Below are 5038 nucleotides of genomic sequence, written 5' to 3'. Positions count from 1 at the left end.
TGGTGAGAATAAATTTCCATTGAAACGCTGAAAAAATTTCTAATTTTCTGTGTTTACTATTTAAGTTTTTTCCATTGACATTCAATGAGAATGAAAAATAGTGATTTTTTTAGTAATGATCTTCTCTGACCAAAATTAAACAACTATTTTCCAAATGCATTTCCAAAACCTAATACTCCTAGTACTTAATAACGAGACCAAATCAAAGCCAATTGCGATTTTCTTTTTTCAAAAGAAGTAAATCCACATTTCGTAAATTCTAAAAGCAGAACGCTTTATTTAAGAAACTAAAAGCAGTTTCCTAAATTCTAAACATTTCGTAATTATCTATTACCCCATCTCCAAAATGGCTAAATTTGTAGGCTTATGCTCGGTAAAATAGAATATGAAATTTCACAAATACTGAAAAGACGAACACTGATTATACAAAGCAAAATGCTACATAAAGAGAAAAAAAAAAATCCCACTGCCTAGCCTTGACAAAAAACACCAGCTGGTCAGCTTGGATTTTTCCAATAATTCTAAGGACTAACCATGCAATTACCAAAAACTCATTGCAATGGCTGTCCCGTAATTCCTATAATAACAATCTATAAACAAAAAATTACAAAGATTACATAATCCGAATTCCTAAATTTAACTAATAATAAATTATGGTAATGAAGCCCAATCAATCTCATGAGATGGATGCTTGTCCAACATGAAATTCTCCGAACACATGTCCCAAATAGAATCCTCGTCAACCAGCTCCGAAAAAGTCAACTCCGAAATCGGGGATGACCCGCCCGACCCGGAACCGGGTCCATCACTTTCCGACCCGATTTCAATCTTCTTGATTTTTTCTTTCTCTGCCACCACAACCGCCACGTTAGAAGGCGCTTTACGCTTTTTTTTAGTGTCGATTTTCTTGCCTTGTGCTAAATCCTGACAAATGGCTTGTAACTTGGCATCCACTGAGGAATGAAGCGGCTTGTACTCGCCGAATTCTCCCCCAATTAACGACCCATTGTGGCGTAAGTGGGGGAAATTGAGGCGAGCGAAGTCGCCTCTGAGTTTATAGGCCGCCTTGTCATATGCCAAGGCGGCCTCCTCAGCGGTGTCAAAGGTGCCAAGCCAAAGCCTGGTCCTGTTCTTTGGCAATCGAATCTCTGCCACCCATTTTCCCCAATGGCGTTGTCTAACGCCACGGTAGAGCTTTGGGGGTTTTGCGGGCCCAGAACCCGTTTGCTTCATGCAAATGGGCTTGGGGCCCAGAAAAGAAGCATAATGGTTATGATTAGAAGTGCCAGCTGGCATAATTTGTTGTTGTTCCTGGGGGTTGTTTTGGAGGTAGAGTTGGGCTTGGAGTTGGTGAAGTTGGGCTTGTGTTAAGTCATTAAGCCCAATTGAGCCCGGTTGCTCCGCTTCCAAGCTTGAAAACCCTTGTGAAAATGCAGGGTCTACCGTTATGAAAGTGGAGCAACCATTATAGCTCGTATCGGGCTGAGTTAAGGAAGAAAATGAATAGTAGGGATATGAAGTTGAAGCAGAAGGAGAAGGAGAAGAAGAAATAGGGGGAAAAGATTGAAAATCATTAGAGGGAAAAGAAGAAGGTGAATTAGAAGGAGAATTAATAGGAGAATTAGAAGCACTTTTAATAAAAGGTGCAAGTGCTTCCATAAGTTCACCACCACCCTGTAAAGAGTTTGATGAGTTAAGATCTAAAAGTGTACTAGTCCAAAAATCCATTGTAGCTGCCATAACACAAATTTAATTAATTAAAGAAATTAAAAGATCAACTGTTTCTTATCAAATAAAAGAGAACAGGTGATTGATCACAAATAAAATGTGAACAAAGTGGTGGATTTAAAAAGAGTTCTTCAAATAACAACCTCTTTTAATCCTGTAATTAAGAAAAAAAGATCAACCTTTGAGGGACAACTAATAAGCCCTCTAAGCTGATTTTTGAAGGGAAAAAAAAAGAATGACTGAACTCTACAAATTTACGGAAAATCTCAATTCTGAAAACACCTGGCTTTTTAAAAAAATATCTTTGTCTTAAGTTTGCATTTTTCAAATTATAAAACCTCAGAAACACAAACCTTAAAAACCAAGAATTGTTCTTGAAAGACAGATTGTTAACAGAAAGGGATTAAAGAAGTGGGATGATACAGAAGGGGGAATTAGAAAATATAAAAATTAAAGAAAACTAATGATTTTGAAGAAATTTAAAACTTTGCTTAAATCTTTTATGTGTGGTGTGTGCAGGTGTGAGAAATAGATAGTGTATCTCTCTCTCTCAGCCTCACTCTTTTTTTTTTGTGTGTGTGGTTGTCTTCTCATATGTCTCCTTTTATAGCCTCATTGAAGTTTGAACAATTGTTTTATTACATCCTTAACCCTCCTCGTTTCTCACACTCATTTTTCTAGTGTTTTTTCCTTTCTTTCTTTCCACTCTATCTTTTTCTGACTTGACCTTCCCGCTTTTTTTATTCCATTATTCCTTCGTTCTAATTTGTGTATCACATTTTTTTTTAAATAAATAAATAAATATATATATATATATATATATATATATATTCTTAATTTGTATTTATACTTAATTAAATAATTAATTTTGAGAATAAATAAATTAAAGAGAGAATATCTATTATTTAATTATAACTAAATGTTAAAAGCGTCTCTATAAAATATACTCCTTTTGTTTCAATTTATGTGCACCCATTTGACTAGATACGGAGTTTAAGAAAGTAGAGAATGACTTTTAAATTTATGGTGTAAAATGAGTCACATATAATTTGTGTGACTATAAGTCATTGCATAAAGGTAAATTATTTCCAAATATAGAAAGATGTTATTCTTTTTGGCACGAACTAATAAAAAAAATGGGTTCACATAAATTGAAACAAAGGGAGTATATTTTATATTTATTAATGTAGAGTAAATATCTGATGCATGTAAGTTTTTGTTCTTTTTTTTTTTTAGTTCATCTATGAAAGAATGTTATTTTTCATATTTAGAAATCATTTAATTTTAAAATATTTATTTATTTTTAATAAGATAATTTATAAGAACACAAATATTTAAGAGATAATCACACATTCAAACAATTTTCCTTTATTCTTAAATGTCGGTGTAATAGTGGCACATAAAATAGGACGGCATATTTTCTATCTACCGGTCTCTTTTTAGGTAACTAATCTTCAAAGTAGGATTTGTAACCAATAAAATAGTGACATTTGGATGGTCTACTGACCCGTGTGATTTCCCTGCTTACACCTGTCAGTTTTCATTCAACTCCTCTCATGATAATTCTATAGTGCGTTTATTGACCAGATAGGTTCACACCAGCTGCACCATGGCCATAAATTCTGTTTGTCTTTACTTATTTTTGTTTCATTGTTTTCCATGCCTAAATTTGTGGCTTTTTAATTTAATTTATGGCTTTTTTATTGAAATTTCAAAAGCTACTGTTTATTTTAAATACAATCAACTATGTACCATTTTCAAATCAAATTATAAGAACATTTAGTTCATTTTTGTAGCGACGGAAAAATAACGTAGCTTAACAATAAATTTATCGCTAGTTTTATTTAGCGGCAAATGTTTGTCAACTAGGAACAATTTAGCGATAGATGCTCATTAGCTTTGAGTCATTTAGCGACGAAGTTCCTAGTTAATTCCAGTATCATTTTTAGTAGTATTGTTCAAATATATTCTTTTAAATTTGCACTTATTATGCGAATAACTTGTTTAATCCCAACTGATAGAATCTTTGTTCCACTATGTTCTGCTACTAAATTTGTGTTAGATTTTAAGAGATTTATTGAGATAATTCTATTGCATATGATTTTATGTTTAATTAGACCATTCCTTTTAGCACCTAGATTTTTATATGTTCTAGAAACTTATACTTTTTAGTCATAGATTGAAACAAACCAATAAAATTATCCAAACGCCGGCTGAGGCTAACTTCGGAACAGAATTTGTCAAAGACCAATATTAGGGTTGTCATTGAAGTTGGAAGAAGTATGTGAATGCTATATTAAATAAAATAAAAGTCAGAAGCTCTAAAATTTTATAGGCAAGTTCAATGTTTGGACGCTAATTTATGGTACAATAAATGAGGCAGTACTCAAATCATTTTTAATAATTTAATTGCAAAGTATCATGGGGTAGTCACATGATAATGTTTGCTTGTGGAAAATAGAAAAATTCCAATTCGAGATGCAACTATTGGGGTTTTTGGCTTTTGTTTTTAGAACTGACTTCATTTTGGTGGCACGATTTTGTAAGTATTATTATCCTTAAGTATAAAAAAAATGGGGTTTGATTGAGTCTTTTAAAGAGAGGTCACCAACAACCATAAGCATATGATAATGATTATCTTTAATGAATGAAATGATTAGAGATAATATTAACATCTTCATTAGCATCTTATAACCACACTTTTTAACGAATTAAAAATGCTTGTGTAGTTGTGAGGACCTATCATTTGCCATTTTATGCTTTTTTTATGATAAAGGGAATTTAGTTTGTATTTGTTCTAATCTCCACTTAAACGGCTAATGTTCTACTTTAAAAATAATAACTATCATATATGAAGTGACAGAGCCTATGTAGTAATCGGCAATAGGTTCATCCCTGCCTTCAAAGTTCAAATCAGACATGAATGCTTGTATAGTAATATTTTTGTTTATGGTGATTTTTTTTTCTTCATAAAGTTGAATCAACCTTTGTCAAAAGTTTCCCTTGAGACTCTCCATCTCAATAAGTTGTTTTTATCATCATAATATACTTTAAAAGTCACAAAGGGTGCAAGTGCTGGTACGGATAAAATATTTCAATTTTTTTATGTTTGGTTTGTCAAAATTTTCGAGAAAAATGACTTTCTTAGCGAAAGTAGGGATACAAGTTCCAAGTAACATGCCACACTAATTGTCTCCTCCCACCCTCCAACACACCCCACCTCCATCTCCGCTTACACCTCCATTACCACCAACATAGCCCTCATCTACACCACCTTCACCATCCCACCCACCAGGTCTCACCCCCCACT

The 5038-nt window shown here is 33.1% G+C and overlaps 1 protein-coding gene across 1 annotated transcript; it reads right to left on the bottom strand.

Annotated features, from left to right (window-relative positions):
- Positions 1 to 364: 364 nt before the first annotated feature.
- On the bottom strand, positions 365 to 2317 carry LOC132603954 (ethylene-responsive transcription factor RAP2-4-like). Its single transcript, XM_060317257.1, has one exon. The coding sequence runs from the start codon at positions 1738 to 1740 to the stop codon at positions 652 to 654; it is 1089 nt and encodes a 362-aa protein (XP_060173240.1). The 5' UTR covers positions 1741 to 2317; the 3' UTR covers positions 365 to 651.
- Between the last annotated feature and the right edge of the window lie 2721 nt (positions 2318 to 5038).

This window comes from Lycium barbarum, chromosome 7 (assembly GCF_019175385.1).
Source record: "Lycium barbarum isolate Lr01 chromosome 7, ASM1917538v2, whole genome shotgun sequence".
Lineage (NCBI taxonomy): Eukaryota > Viridiplantae > Streptophyta > Magnoliopsida > Solanales > Solanaceae > Lycium > Lycium barbarum.
This window is presented reverse-complemented; position numbering and strand designations above follow the sequence as displayed.